Below are 16,391 nucleotides of genomic sequence, written 5' to 3' on the forward strand. Positions count from 1 at the left end.
ACCCCCCACCCCACCCCCCCCAACTGAGTCAGTCCTCGCTTATTTCGGATTATTTTCACCTCTTCTTCTTCTTCCTCCTCCCGGCTCTCAGTACTTATTTCCCTTTCTTATTCTGTTTCACACCTCTCATCCACCTCCAATTTTTCTCATTCATTCCTAAGACACCTTCCTTCGGTCCTAAAACACCTTCCTTTGGTTCTAAGACACCTTCCCTCGGTCCTAAGACACCTTCCCTCGGTCCTAAGACACCTTCCTTTGGTTCTAAGACACCTTCCCTCGGTCCTAAGACACCTTCCCTCGGTCCTAAGACACCTTCCTTCGGTCCTAAGACACCTTCCTTCGGTCCTAAGACACCTTCCTTCGGTCCTAAGACACCTTCCTTCGGTCCTAAGACACCTTCCTTCGGTCCAAAGACACCTTTCTTCGGTCCTAAGACACCTTCCTTCGGTCCTAAGACACCTTCCTTCGGTCCTAAGACACCTTTCTTCGGTCCTAAAACACCTTCCTTCGGTCCTAAGACACCTTCCTTCGGTCCTAAGACACCTTTCTTCGGTCCTAAGACACCTTCCTTCGGTCCTAAGACACCTTCCTTCGGTCCAAAGACACCTTTCTTCGGTCCTAAGACACCTTCCTTCGGTCCTAAAACACCTTCCTTCGGTCCTAAGACACCTTCCTTCGGTCCTAAGACACCTTCCTTCGGTCCTAAAACACCTTCCTTCTTCCCAAAAACACCTTCCTTCTTCCCTAAAACACCTTCCTTCTTCCCTAAAACACCTTCCTTCTTCTCTAAAACACCTTCCTTCTTCCCTAAAACACCTTCCTTCTTCTCTAAAACACCTTCCTTCTTCCCTAAAACACCTTCCTTCTTCTCTAAAACACCTTCCTTCTTCCCTAAAACACCTTCCTTCTTCTCTAAAACACCTTCCTTCTTCCCTAAAACACCTTCCTTCTTCCCTAAAACACCTTCCTTCTTCTCTAAAACACCTTCCTTCTTCCCTAAAACACCTTCCTTCTTCTCTAAAACACCTTCCTTCTTCCCTAAAACACCTTCCTTCTTCTCTAAAACACCTTCCTTCTTCCCTAAAACACCTTCCTTCTTCCCTAAAACACCTTCCTTCTTCTCTAAAACACCTTCCTTCTTCCCTAAAACACCTTCCTTCTTCTCTAAAACACCTTCCTTCTTCCCTAAAACACCTTCCTTCTTCCCTAAAACACCTTCCTTCTTCTCTAAAACACCTTCCTTCTTCCCTAAAACACCTTCCTTCTTCTCTAAAACACCTTCCTTCTTCCCTAAAACACCTTCCTTCTTCTCTAAAACACCTTCCTTCTTCCCTAAAACACCTTCCTTCTTCCCTAAAACACCTTCCTTCTTCTCTAAAACACCTTCCTTCTTCCCTAAAACACCTTCCTTCTTCTCTAAAACACCTTCCTTCTTCCCTAAAACACCTTCCTTCTTCTCTAAAACACCTTCCTTCTTCCCTAAAACACCTTCCTTCTTCCCTAAAACACCTTCCTTCTTCTCTAAAACACCTTCCTTCTTCCCTAAAACACCTTCCTTCTTCTCTAAAACACCTTCCTTCTTCCCTAAAACACCTTCCTTCTTCCCTAAAACACCTTCCTTCTTCTCTAAAACACCTTCCTTCTTCTCTAAAACACCTTCCTTCTTCCCTAAAACACCTTCCTTCTTCTCTAAAACACCTTCCTTCTTCCCTAAAACACCTTCCTTCTTCTCTAAAACACCTTCCTTCTTCCCTAAAACACCTTCCTTCTTCCCTAAAACACCTTCCTTCTTCTCTAAAACACCTTCCTTCTTCCCTAAAACACCTTCCTTCTTCTCTAAAACACCTTCCTTCTTCTCTAAAACACCTTCCTTCTTCCCTAAAACACCTTCCTTCTTCTCTAAAACACCTTCCTTCTTCCCTAAAACACCTTCCTTCTTCTCTAAAACACCTTCCTTCTTCCCTAAAACACCTTCCTTCTTCCCTAAAACACCTTCCTTCTTCTCTAAAACACCTTCCTTCTTCTCTAAAACACCTTCCTTCTTCTCTAAAACACCTTCCTTCTTCCCTAAAACACCTTCCTTCTTCCCTAAAACACCTTCCTTCTTCCCTAAAACACCTTCATCTACATAACTTGTTCCCAAGCATTCCCAAAACTCCCTCCTAAATTTTCTAATGATCGATCACACCATTATCCTCACTCCCTAAAATCCCCTCCTCTTCTCCCACCTGAAAACTCCCTCCACACAGTTTCCTACCCTAAAACTCTATCCTCATCCCCCCCAAAACCCCCCCTCTCTCCCCTCTCCCAAAACCCCCCCTCCCCTTTCCCCTCCTCCCAAAACCCCCCTCTCTCCCCTCTCCCAAAACCCCCCCTCCCCTTTCCCCTCCTCCCAAAACCCCCCCTCTCTCCCATTCCTTTTCCCATTACAAAAAACATAATTTCCATTGGTTGTTTCCGAGAGGAAAAACAAAACAGAACAAATTAGATCTGGAAAATACCGGCCAGAAGCCAACCCAACCACCCCCCCCCCACCCCCCCCACCCCCCCCCCCCCACCCCCACCCCCCCCCCGGCCGTCGTTTAGAAACCGAGTGCCCCAAACAGTTGACAATTAACGAAGTCATTAACGATGAATTGACCTATTATCGAGGCACAGCTCGTTAGAAGGGAATCCAAAATAAGCAACAAATGGTCGGAGGAAACTCTCAGTAATTTATCAATAGCATCATTGCTGTAAATCCGGATTCATTTATCGGATTATCAGCATCATGCGCTTAGTAATTCCATTGCTTGGCAAGGGACTACTAATCAATTTTGCGTAATTAGGTTTGACGCGTGATTGACGGAGTTGAGTGTAAACAAAGGCTAAGCACCACCAACGACACAGAGAACATCCCATGTTGAACATTTTAATTACCTAAAACAAAATGTACTGGTAAAAGTTAATTCAACAGCTCAATTTAAAACAAAAACTAATTACCTGATATATGAGATTAATTATAATTAATTCTCCCGATACCAGACCATAACAATCACATAATTATAAGTTATGATTTCAGTTCCTCAATGTGGAATGTATTTTCGTCAGTCAAGTGGTTAAGGTATGAAGCAGTTGGACAGAAGGAGTTAAGCCGTACATAGGTCTATAGACAGGTTCAACAAACCCAATTTGACGGTGGCAACAGACGGGGTCTGTCTCCCTCATTGTCAAGGTCTGGAGACCTATATACCTGAGTATGGGCATCAAACTCAACACAAGATCATTCCACTAAGCTCGTTTTCTGCTTATTAAACACGTATATGTTCTTAGTTGACCAGACCACACACTAGAAGGTGAAGGGACGACGACGACGTTTCGGTCCGTCCTGGACCATTCTCAAGTCGATTGTGAGAGATCGACTTGAGAATGGTCCAGGACGGACCGAAACGTCGTCATCTCTTCACCTTCTAGTGTGTGGTCTGGTCAACATACTTCAGCCACGTTATTGTGACTCCTCGCCTGCATATATTATTAGGTTAAGATGCATTAGCTGGGATGAGTAGGGGGTTAACCTTGAGATGGGTTGTTTTGGGTATGATTAGGAAGGGGTAAGTGTAGATTGATCTAGAGTCACGTTGACGAACAGTCTTGTGTACGAAATGACACGAGTCCCATACTCTAATTTACACGAGTCCCATACTCTACTTTACACGAGTCCCATACTCTACTTTACACGAGTCCCATACTCTACTTTACACGAGTCCCATACTCTACTTTACACGAGTCCCATACTCTACTTTACACGAGTCCCATACTCTACTTTACACGAGTCCCATACTCTACTTTATTTACACACTTTCCATTGCTTCTCAGCCACCAGTACACGACAAGTTTCAGTGAGGTCCTCCTCCGTCTGAGTGTTACACTTGAGGTCCTGCTCCTCCTCCTCCACACACATCCCCACTCCCACACCTCGTATATCTGTTTCGCCTACATGTCAAAGTTTTCACCTCGTAACTTGAGTCTACGTTCAAGTCCTGGCAAATGGCGCTAGATTAACTTTCTCTCTCACAAGTGCTCTCACTTATTTCTCACTTATTTCTCACTCACACTTTGTGTAATAGAGCCTAGGAATCCATCTGCAGTTGCCAAATAGTTTGTCTTGTGTCAGGTTCGCAGCTTCCGCTTCTCTCCTATAGGCATTTTTTATTCATTTTTGTGTTTTGCTCCGTCATGTTCCCCGTCTCCGTCATGTTCCCCGTCTCCGTCATGTTCCCCGTCTCCATCATGTTCCCCGTCTCCGTCATGTTCCCCGTCTCCATCATGTTCCCCGTCTCCATCATGTTCCCCGTCTCCGTCATGTTCCCCGTCTCCGTCATGTTCCCCGTCTCCATCATGTTCCCCGTCTCCATCATGTTCCCCGTCTCCATCATGTTCCCCGTCTCCGTCATGTTCCCCGTCTCCATCATGTTCCCCGTCTCCGTCATGTTCCCCGTCTCCATCATGTTCCCCGTCTCCATCATGTTCCGTGTTCCCCTCCTAGTGCTGATGTTTACACCCAGTTCTAGCCTATAGGAGCCTGAAGTCTTACGAACTACTTCAAGCAACGAGGCTGCTTAAGTCACCCCCTCCCCCCTGGATTAGGATGGGTTAGGTTAGGATAGTTAGTCCCTCGTTTTAGAAAATGGAGTTCTTGCCAATGAATGAATGAACGAATCCCCCGTTGTTGATGAATGGATTTATACCATCAAAACATTGTCTTTTCAATTCGGCAATTTAACCCCAAATGCACTGGTTAACTACTCATCACCGTCACAACCTCGGGAGAACGTCATTATGCGAGAGGAACTCTTCATTCTCTCCTAATTATATCAACTGCTAACTTGAGAATCTATTTAGTAATCCCTTACTTCGACCGCCTTGCCAACATCATACTCCTTAACAGAGGCGCAGACAATAGACCTGCTCCTATTGCCGGCCAAAATGTCTACCTTGTCTACAATGTCACCTCTACGAGACCAGGTAAAGCACCATCATCTTACTGAAGCATTTCTTGATCAAAAAAAGCCCGGTCAACCTGTCTCTGGTGAGAATCGCCTACTCCCCTAAGCTTTTCCAAACTTTCTTGTTAAGAAGCTTTGTCTCTCTCTATCTGCTGGCTCCCCGATTCAATTTTCCTCCAGAGGTGCAGAGTTGAATGTACTCTATTGGTGTCGTCTTATGGTGGTGGGAGGCATCGCTCTGCTTCTTCCTATCACGTGCTAACTATGCTGTTTGAGCTACCAATCGTTATCCCGTCTTGTTGAAGATATTTTGGGCCTGTGATGTTAACTTTTTCTTAGGACGTCCCCCCTCTGCACTCCGTTAGTTGGTCAACTGTATCCCGCTGTTGATCTCAGCCTTGAGTGACTGGCGGCGGGCGGAGCCATCACCGTCTTGAGACAGCAGTTCAGGGGTCACGACGGGGTCATCACAGAGTCTTGAGACAGCGGTCCAGGGGGTCACGACGGGGTCATCACAGAGCCTTGAGACAGCGGTTCAGGGGTCACGACGGGGTCATCACAGAGTCTTGAGACAGCGGTCCAGGGGTCACGACGGGGTCATCACAGAGCCTTGAGACAGCGGTTCAGGGGTCACGACGGGGTCATCACAGAGTCTTGAGACAGCGGTTCAGGGGTCACGACGGGGTCATCACAGAGCCTTGAGACAGCGGTTCAGGGGTCACGACGGGGTCATCACAGAGCCTTGAGACAGCGGTCCAGGGGTCACGACGGGGTCATCACAGACCCTTGAGACAGCGGTCCAGGGGGTCACGACGGGGTCATCACAGAGCCTTGAGACAGCGGTTCAGGGGTCACGACGGGGTCATCACAGAGTCTTGAAACAGCGGTCCAGGGGTCACGACGGGGTCATCACAGAGCCTTGAGACAGCGGTCCAGTGGTCACGACGGGGTCATCACAGAGTCTTGAAACAGCGGTCCAGGGGTCACGACGAGGTCATCCCAGAGCCTTGAGACAGCGGTCCAGTGGTCACGACGGGGTCATCACAGAGCCTTGAGACAGCGGTCAAGGGGTCATGACAGGGTTATCACAAATCCTTGAGACAGCGTTCCAGGGGTCACAGCTGACCCTACGTCAACTCAACAATAACAACCACGTTCGTCCACAGTCGAAGTTTGGCTCAGTTTGCATTACCTGACTGACTGACTGTATATTTTAAATCTGTATGATATACATTGCTACTCTCCACCCTCGTAAAATCTGTATTATCACTGTAAAATAACATGTATCCCCAAAAATGTTGTCTTCTCCTAATAGTTCCGATTTATCTACATTCATGCATGTTTCTGAAACGATATCTGTGGTTTCTGTGCAGAACAAGTGCGCTTAACTCCTCTCAATTATTTACAACGCTACTCTATTTGAAATATACCTTCAGTGTTGTGTTGTGTTGTGTCTGTCATCGTCTCCGCTACCGTCTTAGCAATTATCTTTCTATAACCTTAAAATTAAAGTAGTTTTGCCCACAAAAGTTTACCATTACTGAAGCAGCTTGATGGAGACTATCAGGCTGCCTTAGTGATGGTAAAATTGTTGTGGGTAAAACTAGTGTTTTGATCTTCCAGCCAGTACAAAACCAGACCATGTACAAGGCTGCCACCCCCTGAGAAATGGCTTCACTACTCCACTAACACAGGCTGCCACCCCCTTAATAAATGGCTTCCACTACACTAACGCAGGCTGCCACCCCCTTAATAAATGGCTTCCACTACACTAACGCAGGCTGCCACCCCCTTAATAAATGGCTTCCACTACACTAACGCAGGCTGCCACCCCCTTAATAAATGGCTTCCACTACACTAACGCAGGCTGCCACCCCGCCTTAAGATATATTCCATCCCATGCATACATGTCATATCTGCTAATAGAACGTAACCCTGATGCCAATAAAAGATATTGCATTGGCCTTGCAATACATATTCAGTTGGTAGTTAACACTAATTGTCTTGGATATCCTCCCTCGCCTCTTCTGGACACCGTGCTGTAGAGGACACGGGGCTTCACCAGGCTACGCCCAAGTGAGGATTGGGTATATAGTGAAGATCCTCAATTGGCAATTCGCGTGCAGTGAGGACCAGGTGCAGTAAGGACCACGTGCAGCAAGGACCTCATGCAGTCTCACGGCACGGGTTCAGATCTTCCGTAGCGAAGATCCTGTATAGCAAAGACCAGAGAGAATGGAAGGCGTGAGTGTAACAAAGACCTCGTGTATCTCGTGAAGATTTACACTCATTGCCCTCCAGGACCGACCCCAGTTACCTGGTTGATGGGGTTCTGGGAGTTCTTCTGCTTCCCAAGCCCGGCCCGAGACCAGGCCTGACTTGTGAGAGTTTGGTCCACCAGGCTGTTGCTTGGAGCGGCCCGCAGGACCACATACCCACCACAGCCCGGTTGGTCCGACACTTTTCTTAGAAAACAATCTAGTTTCCTCTTGAAGATGTCCACGGTTGTTCCGGCAATATTTCTTATGCTCGCTGGGAGGACGTTGAACAACCGTGGACCTCTGATGTTTATACAGTGTTCTCTGATTGTGCCTATGGCACCCCTGCTCTTCACTGGTTCAATCCTGCATTTTCTTCCATATCGTTCACTCCAGTACGTTGTTATTTTACTGTGTAGATCTGGGACCTGGCCTACCTTTATGTTATCAGTTACCGCCAAGGACTGAAATGAGTCAACACTTAGCAGGCCAGCTAGAGACTCGAGGCCCGTGCTGAAACGCCCCTGACAAAGAAAAAGCAATTCTTTTCCCTTTACCTAATGTTACTATCCACCTCTTGAACATTATATAAACAGTAACTCCGACCAGCCACCTACAGCCCCTACCAACCACCTAGAATCCCTACCAGCCACCTATGAACCTTAAAAGCCACCTAACACTTGCAACAATCACCTACAATCCCTGCCCCGCACCTAATGGCCAACATCTCGGCATGCTACACAGGCTTGGCCTGTACCAGCTGCTTTAATTACTGTATCCCCCCCCCTTCTCCACACGAGCCAATTAGACCTGGTCTGAACTATTCCATCACTCAGAATTGCTTAGGGCGGCTCTGGAGAGATATGGAATATGTACATACGTGTGTGTGTGTAAATCACGAAGAAATTAATATATTCCACCCTAAGATGAATGCAATATATATATATATATATATATATATATATATATATATATATATATATATATATATATATATATATATATATATATATACACATATATATGACAGTGTCAGACCACGGAGAAAAATTGAAACAGGAATTTCCTTAAGTACTTTCGTATATTAATACATCTTCAGAGGGCGTCACTCCTTAAGATGTATTAATAAACGAAAGTACTTAAGGAAATTCCTGTTTCAATTTTCCTCCGTGGTTTGACACTGTCATATATATATATATATATATATATATATATATATATATATATATATATATATATACAGTTACACTTGCTTAATAGCCCCTTATCGTCTCAAGTGACGTTACCTCAAGAAGAAGAAAGCAGACTTACCTTGCCACATTGCTTGCATTTGCCCTTCTGGCTTCGTCTGTGGACCCAGTGATGGTGCGTCGCCGTCTGCTCCCTGTACTGGCGCGGACCGACGTCGCGGAAAGTGGGCTTGCAGGGGAACTTGACCCGCTCCACCAGCGCCGCGATGCAACCCGTGTGGGCGATGATCTTACAGGCGGAACACTTCATCCGGGCCCCCGACTTCTGCACGGAGGGGAGAGAGAGAGGGAGAGGTGTTGTGGTAACGGTTGGGTAACAGCAATTATAACTTTGGTGTTGTGAATTGTATGCTAATGCAGTGGTTGCTGGTGGTTGTGGTGGGGGGGTGGTAGTGGTGGTTAGGGATGGTGGTAAGTGATGATTTCTCAACGTTTTAACCCTGTCGTAGCTCAGTCGATTAAGGCAGTGTCTGGGATGCTCCCGGACGCAGGTTCGAATCCTCGTCACGGCCCTTGTGGATTTGATGATTTCTTGATTTCTGGGGATGTGTTTGATGATGATGATTACAACATACAATATGTTGATTAATCTAAATTGCGGTCATAATGATGTAATATATAAACAAATATTCGCTTGGCCTTCTACCAAGTTTACAAACTCGGTTCGATTCCCTAAAGGTCCAATCCGGAGGGGACCAGGCTCTGCGTCCCAACAGGACTGCAGAGTTTCAGAGTGGATAGAACACACTTTATCTCCTATCCTGTGACCAGAAGAGGGAGTTCATATGACACTTTAACAGCCCTTCAAGTTGTCAGAGCAAGCAACACTTCCACCCCTGAAACACCCCCCCACTGACAACACTCCCACTGACAACACCCCCCCCACTGACAACACTCCCACTGACAACACCCCCACTGACAACACCCCCACTGACAACACCCCCCACTGACAACACCCCCCACACCCCCCACTGACAACACTCCCACTGACAACACCCCCACTGACAACACCCCCACTGACAACACCCCCACTGACAACACCCCCCACTGACAACACCCCCCCACACCCCCCACTGACAACACCCCCCCACACCCCCCACTGACAACACTCCCACTGACAACACCCCCCACTGACAACACTCCCACTGACAACACCCCCCACTGACAACACCCCCCACTGACAACACTCCCACTGACAACACCCCCCACTGACAACACCCCCCACTGACAACACTCCCACTGACAACACTCCCACTGACAACACCCCCCACTGACAACACCCCCCACTGACAACACCCCCCACTGACAACACCCCCCACACCCCCCACTGACAACACCCCCCACACCCCCCACTGACAACACTCCCACTGACAACACCCCCCACTGACAACACCCCCCACACCCCCCACTGACAACACCCCCACTCCTGCCACGCCATCAAATTCCTCTGACCACTGGACCCCTGGCGGCCATCACCTGCACATCGAACACAAAGTCAGATTACATTTGCTAGCGACCCGTGCAGAGCTAAATGACAGTATCCCAGAGTGTATCTGCAACCGTGGTGTCACCGTGCACTCTGCAACAATGCATGCACTCTCTAGTGCAACCATGTCACCCCTGAAACTGGCCAACAATGCACTCTAATGCAACCATGTCACCCCTGAAACTGGCCAACAATGCAACCATGTCACCCCTGAAACTGGGCAACAATGCACTCTAATGCAACCATGTCACCCCTGAAACTGGGCAACAATGCACTCTAATGCAACCATGTCACCCCTGAAACTGGGCAACAATGCACTCTAATGCAACCATGTCACCCCTGAAACTGGACAACAATGCACTCTAATGCAACCATGTCACCCCTGAAACTGGGCAGCAATGCACTCTAATGCAACCATGTCACCCCTGAAACTGGGCAACAATGCACTCTAATGCAACCATGTCACCCCTGAAACTGGACAACAATGCACTCTAATGCAACCATGTCACCCCTGAAACTGGCCAACAATGCACTCTAATGCAACCATGTCACCCCTGAAACTGGGCAGCAATGTACTCTCATATACACCTATCACCAACACGAATTTCTTATCTCTGTCTATCTCTGTCGTGCAGTTACAAGCTTTTAATTCATTTTAATACATTTTTAGTCAGATATTAAAGGTATTTCTTCTCAATATTGCTATGGCTCATTATCAACCATGAATGATAATTACCCTCAGTATCATCATTCATTATCATCCCAGTACATCTGTTACAATTATTATCCTATTTTACTGAAAATTTCATGATAAATGATAAATATTGTTTACATTCTATTATATATTAACTTAAAAAAGGAATGTCAAGGCTAATGAAATGTTATCACTTCAAAACTATCAATGTCATTACCTCATGATGCTGTTATCTCACGACCAATGCTGTTATCTCACGACCAATGCTGTTATCTCACGACCAATGCTGTTATCTCACGACCAATGCTGTTATCTCACGACCAATGCTGTTACCTAACGCCCAATGCTGTTATCTAACGACCAATGCTGTTACCTCACGACCAATGCTGTTACCTCACGACCAATGCTGTTACCTCACGACCAATGCTGTTACCTCACGACCAATGCTGTTACCTCATGACCAATGCTGTTACCTAACGACCAATGCTGTTATCTCACGACCAATGCTGTTATCTCACGACCAATGCTGTTATCTAACGCCCAATGCTGTTACCTCACGACCAATGCTGTTATCTCACGACCAATGCTGTTATCTAACGCCCAATGCTGTTACCTCACGACCAATGCTGTTACCTCACGACCAATGCTGTTACCTCACGACCAATGCTGTTACCTCACGACCAATGCTGTTACCTCACGACCAATGCTGTTACCTCACGACCAATGCTGTTATCTCACGACCAATGCTGTTATCTAACGCCCAATGCTGTTCCCTCACGACCAATGCTGTTATCTCACGACCAATGCTGTTACCTCACGACCAATGCTGTTATCTAACGCCCAATGCTGTTCCCTCACGACCAATGCTGTTATCTCACGACCAATGCTGTTACCTCACGACCAATGCTGTTATCTCACGACCAATGCTGTTACCTCACGACCAATGCTGTTATCTCACGCCCAATGCTGTTACCTCAAGACCAATGCTGTTACCTAACGACCAATGCTGTTATGCCGTTACTAATCCCCGCCCCAGAGTCGACCCATCACCACCAATCAGTGTGAATCCTTGTATTATAGCATTGTATTCGATGGATACAATAACTCGTAGAGGATACAATCCTAGGTGATTGTATCCTTTACGATGATTGTAGCCACCAGTGATTGTATCTACCCTTCACCAACATTTGTACACTTCAACAGTTATTGTATCATTCAATAGCTATTGTATTCCTCCCTTACGACTGTATCTATCCTTTACCACTGATTGCATTTACATTCCACCGCTAACTGTATCATTCATCGGTGACTGTACAAATCCACAAGGGCCGTGACGAGGATTCGAACTTACATCCGAGATCCTACATTTGTATATTGTCCTACAATATAAAGGTATTATATGTCCGAGTATCCTATAGTACTCGGACATATAGTGTCCGAGTACTATATATCCACTATATGTCCGTAATACTCGGACATATAGTGTCCTATATGTCCGAGTATTTGTCCTACACGTCACGACCCGATTAGTAATTACCAGTTAACCATCAATCACCTGGTGCGTCATCCTAATGAGTGAGAAATTACGGTGATACTTGATACGAGACCACAACCCGAACCTAACCTAACCATCAAACCACAACCCACAAACCACATCCACAAACCACTTAATTACCTTTTCATCTGTAGCTCATTTAACCACCACCAAAAAAAAAAAAAAAGACAGGAACCCAAAATAACTGACTTGTTTCCCGGGGAAAAAAAAAAGTTTATCCAGTTACGAAATTTTCATCTTGAAAACAACAAATTTAGGATGGGTTGAAATTTTTTTGTTTGTTAATTGTTTCAAGCGGAGGTCCGAGTTGTCGGTGGTGTTTGTGCAGTGGGCGAGTGGTCAAGAGTTCATGTTCACAGGCGTGTTTTTTTATCCTTGTGTTTGTTTGCATAACTGTATTGGGAGGTTCTGTGCACGAGTGTTTGTTTGGGACCAAACGAGCAAACACAAGAGGATTGTGAGGAGCAACTTTTTCTTCTTCTTCTGCTTCTTGTTTACTGCTTGTGTCAACGGGCTCCAAGTGTTTTTCTTGGCTTGTGTGTGTGTGTGTGTGTGTGTGTGTGTGTGTGTGTGTGTGTGTGTGTATGTGTGTGTGTGTGTGGGTGTGTGTGTGTGTGTGTGTGTGTGTGTGTGGGTGTGTGTGTGTATTCACCTAGTTGTGCTTGCTGGGGTTGAGCTTTGCTCTTTCGGCCCGCCTCTCAACTGTCAATCAACTGTTAATAAGTACTAACTCCCCCCCCCTCCACACACACAGGAGGCAGCCCGTAGCAGCTGTGTAACTCCCAGGTACCTATTTACTGCTTGGTAACAGGAGCATTCATGGCGAAAGAAACTTTGCCCCATTTATCCGGGAATCGAACCCGGGTCACAGAATTACGAGTCCTGCGCGCTGTCCACTCAGCTGACACCCCTACTCCATCCTGCTCCTCAGTGACTCTCATCTGACCCCCCCCCCCCCCCACTCACTCTTTCCCATCACTGCTCCTCCAACCTTCACCCCCTAACCCTCCCCCTTTCCCTCCTCCCCTCCCCTCTTTCCCTCCTCCCCCCCCCATCACCCCCACACATATTGTTCTACCAAAATCAATCTGCAAAAGTCGACCCGTTTAATATTGTATATTGTATCTTCACGTCTGACTACACACACACACACACACACACACACACACACACACACACGAAGAACTGAACCGAGAAATCAAAACAATAAACAAAGCAAAAAAAAAAACAAGCCCACCAGAGAGCAACATTCGTCCGAAATAAATTGGTATAGATATGCGATGTACACGGAAAAAAATGAGTTTTTTTTTTGGTTAAGAAAACATAAAATTAAGCCAATATTTATATTGTTTATGTAGTTCAAAGACAGGGAGGGAGGGAGGGAGGGAGGGAGGGGGAGAGAGAGAGAGAGAGAGAGAGAGAGAGAGAGAGAGAGAGAGAGAGAGAGAGAGAGAGAGAGAGAGAGAGAGAGAGAGAGAGTCAAAAGTCACTTCTCAATAAAAATCCTTTTATGTTTAACTCATGAACTTCCTCTCATAGTTTCATCTGCACTGTTGAATAGCATATGTACCTCGTATAGGCGGCCAGGCAGAGGAAGAGAGAGGGAAGGAGGGAGAGAGAGAGAGGGAAGGAGGGAGAGAGAGAGAGAGAGAGAGGGAAGGAGGAAGAGGAAGAGAGAGAGAGAGGGAAGGAGGCAGGTAAGACAGAGAAGCTTGACACCAGTCAAGTCCCTCAATCTCCTCATCTTAAGCATGTCAAACACCATGAACCCTCTTGCCCCCCTTCTCTCTCTCTCTCTCTCTCTCTCTCTCTCTCTCTCTCTCTCTCTCTCTCTCTCTCTCTCTCTCTCTCTCTCTCTCTCTCCTCCCCCTCTCTCTCTCTCTCTCTCCTCTCCCCCTTTCTATTAACGTCACATTAACCACTTCAACAAGCCTGTGTTCCGTTCCACTGCTCACACAACTGCCAATTTCTCTTGACTTAGACTGTCCCATTGTGACCCGTTATTGATGGTTGCTGTGGCACTCTTAATCGTCATCAATGCCGTCCAGGTCATCAATGCCGTCCAGGTCATCAACACCGTCCAGGTCATCAACATTGTGGTTACTTTTTTGTGGTAGAGAAAGAGAGAGAGAAAGAGAGAGAGAGAGAGAGAGAGAGAGAGAGAGAGAGAGAGAGAGAGAGAGAGAGAGAGAGAGAAAGAGAGAGAGAGAGAGAGAGAGAGAGAGAGAGAGAGAGAGAGAGAGAGAGAGAGAGAGAGAGAGAGAGAGAAAGAGAGAGAGAGAGAGAGAGAGAGAGAGAGAGAGAGAGAGAGAGAGAGAGAGAGAGAGAGAGAGAGAGAGAGAGAAAGAGAGAGAGAGAGAGAGAGAGAGAGAGAGAGAGAGAGAGAGAGAGAGAGAGAGAGAGAGAGAGAGAGAGAGAGAGAGAGAGAGAGAGAGAGAGAGAGAGAGAGAGAGAGAGAGAGAGAGAGAGAGAGAGAGAGAGAGAGAGAGAGAGAGAGAGAGAGAGAGAGAGAGAGAGAGAGAGAGAAAGAGACAGACACAGACAGACACAGACAGACAGACAGTCATACACAGACAGACAGACAGACACAGACAGACAGACAGACAGACAGACAGACAGACAGACAGACAGACAGACAGACAGACAGACAGACAGACAGACAGACAGCCACCACCCATCCAGGAACCAAGCACACAAGCCTTACGACTCTGTCAGCTGCTATCATGAAACCATTACGAGAATACATTAAAGAAAAAGCTTTTCGAATTTCGTTTCAAACAAAATATTTAGTTTTTGATATATACGATACCTTTTTTTAACCATTCCGGAAGTGTGAACAGATTACCGGATATGTGGGAACGGAGCCCCATTTGTATGAGTGACACTTAAGTGATATTTAAGTGATAGAATACTCGCTTGAGCAAGCAAACATGTGCTAAATATGAGCGTCTTGTTCGTAATAACTTCTTCCTGCGTCTGCAGACGCAAGTGCTGCATTCAGTGCTTTTCCGATGTTTTTTGTCCCATATTGGCCAGTGTGGCATTGTACTTTTGTTTCCATATATATATATATATATGGAAGAGGGGGGTGGTAGGACAAAAGAATATAAACCTGCTTTTGTGGGGACTTACAAAATCCCCTCTAGTGCTTTTTTTTTTTTTTGGCCTTTACACAGCGAGGCTTTGTGTCCTCATTCTAGCGAGAGGTGGTGTCCTACTTTTATAGTGTATGTGTTATTATGTATACTTATATACATGCACTAGGTGGGGAGGGGGGGTACATTCTCTCTCCTCCTCTGCTCTCTCTGTTAAATTCTCATTCCCATTCTTACCTGCTATATCTCTTCCCTCTCCCCGTCTCTTAAACCACTCCAATCTTCTTTCCTCTTCTCCCCTTTTACCCCTTTTTTCTAACTCGTCTCCTCCTTTCTCCTCCTCCGTAACATCCTCCCAATTCCCCCTCAATCCTATTCCTATCTCCCTCCCACCTCTTTTCGTCCCATCTCCCCCTGAGTATTTTATACGTTCCAATCATATGCCTCCCGCTCCCTCCTTGTTTCTAGTGTCGTAAGGCACAGTTCCTTCAGGCGCTCTTCATACCTCATCCCTCGTAACGCTGGGACGAGTCTCGTTACAAACTTCTAAACCTTTTCCAGTTTCCTAATGTGTTTCTTCAGGTGGGGGCTCCATGATGGTGCGGCATACTCTAAGACTGGCCTCACGTAAGAAGCGTGAGCGTAAGAAGTGAGAAGAGAGAAGTGTAAAGCGCCCTAAATGCCTCCTCACTTAGGTTTCTGAATAATGTTCTAACTTTTGCCAGTGTAGAGTACGCTGCTGTCGTTATCCTATTTATATGTGCCTCAGGAGTTAGATTAGGTGTTGCGTCCACGCCCAGGTCTCTTTCTCGCGTCGTCACAGGTAGGCTGTTCCCCTGCATTGTGTACTGTCCCTTTGGTCTCCTATCACCTAGTTCCTTTTCCATAACTTTACATTTGCTCGTGTTGAACTCCAATAGCGATTTCTCTGACCATCTCTGCAACCTGTTCAAGTTCTCTTGGAGGATCCTACAATCCTCATCTGTCACAACTCTTCTCATCAACTTTGCGTCATCCACGAACATTGACATGTATGATTCCACTCCTGTAAACATATCGTTAACGTAT

The 16,391-nt window shown here is 46.3% G+C and overlaps 1 protein-coding gene across 15 annotated transcripts in view; it reads right to left on the reverse strand.

Moving 5' to 3' along the window:
- Positions 1-16,391, reverse strand: part of rdgA (retinal degeneration A) — a 699,236-nt gene that overhangs the window by 105,769 nt on the left and 577,076 nt on the right. For all 15 annotated transcript variants that reach the window (XM_069331304.1, XM_069331300.1, XM_069331301.1 and 12 more), the window contains one exon: positions 8,555-8,758. In XM_069331304.1, the coding sequence (XP_069187405.1) occupies positions 8,555-8,758 (204 nt within the window). The remainder of the gene's footprint in view (positions 1-8,554; positions 8,759-16,391) is intronic.

The sequence above is a fragment of the Procambarus clarkii genome, chromosome 25, assembly GCF_040958095.1.
Source record: "Procambarus clarkii isolate CNS0578487 chromosome 25, FALCON_Pclarkii_2.0, whole genome shotgun sequence".
NCBI lineage: Eukaryota > Metazoa > Arthropoda > Malacostraca > Decapoda > Cambaridae > Procambarus > Procambarus clarkii.